Source organism: Cystoisospora suis (assembly GCF_002600585.1).
Source record: "Cystoisospora suis strain Wien I chromosome Unknown contig_3390, whole genome shotgun sequence".
Lineage (NCBI taxonomy): Eukaryota > Apicomplexa > Conoidasida > Eucoccidiorida > Sarcocystidae > Cystoisospora > Cystoisospora suis.
Window position 1 is genome coordinate 1 of NW_027156185.1, and position 252 is coordinate 252.

General features: G+C 59.5%; 1 protein-coding gene across 1 annotated transcript; it reads left to right on the top strand.

Annotated features, from left to right (window-relative positions):
• Positions 1–28: 28 nt before the first annotated feature.
• On the top strand, positions 29–238 carry CSUI_006646 (reverse ribonuclease integrase; the record flags this gene model as incomplete). Its single annotated transcript, XM_068066800.1, has 1 exon — positions 29–238. A coding segment is annotated over one exon (207 nt), but the record flags the coding sequence as incomplete, so codon positions are not given.
• Between the last annotated feature and the right edge of the window lie 14 nt (positions 239–252).

A 252-nucleotide genomic window follows, 5' to 3' on the forward strand; every position in this document is an offset into this window, starting at 1 on the left:
CTTCTTCATCACCCGAGACCCGACATCCCCTACATCATTGACTGTGACGCATCGGCCGTCGGATGGGGCGCCGTACTGCAACAGCAATTGCCGGACGAGACGTCACCACGCATCATTGCGTACGCTGGCCGGGTGTTCAGCCCTGCGGAGAGGAAGTGGTCCGCGACGGAGCTAGAGGCAATGGCCGTTATTTGCAGCCTCGAGGAGTTCAGAGAGTACATTCTAGGGCGCCAGTGTATCGTCCGATCGGAC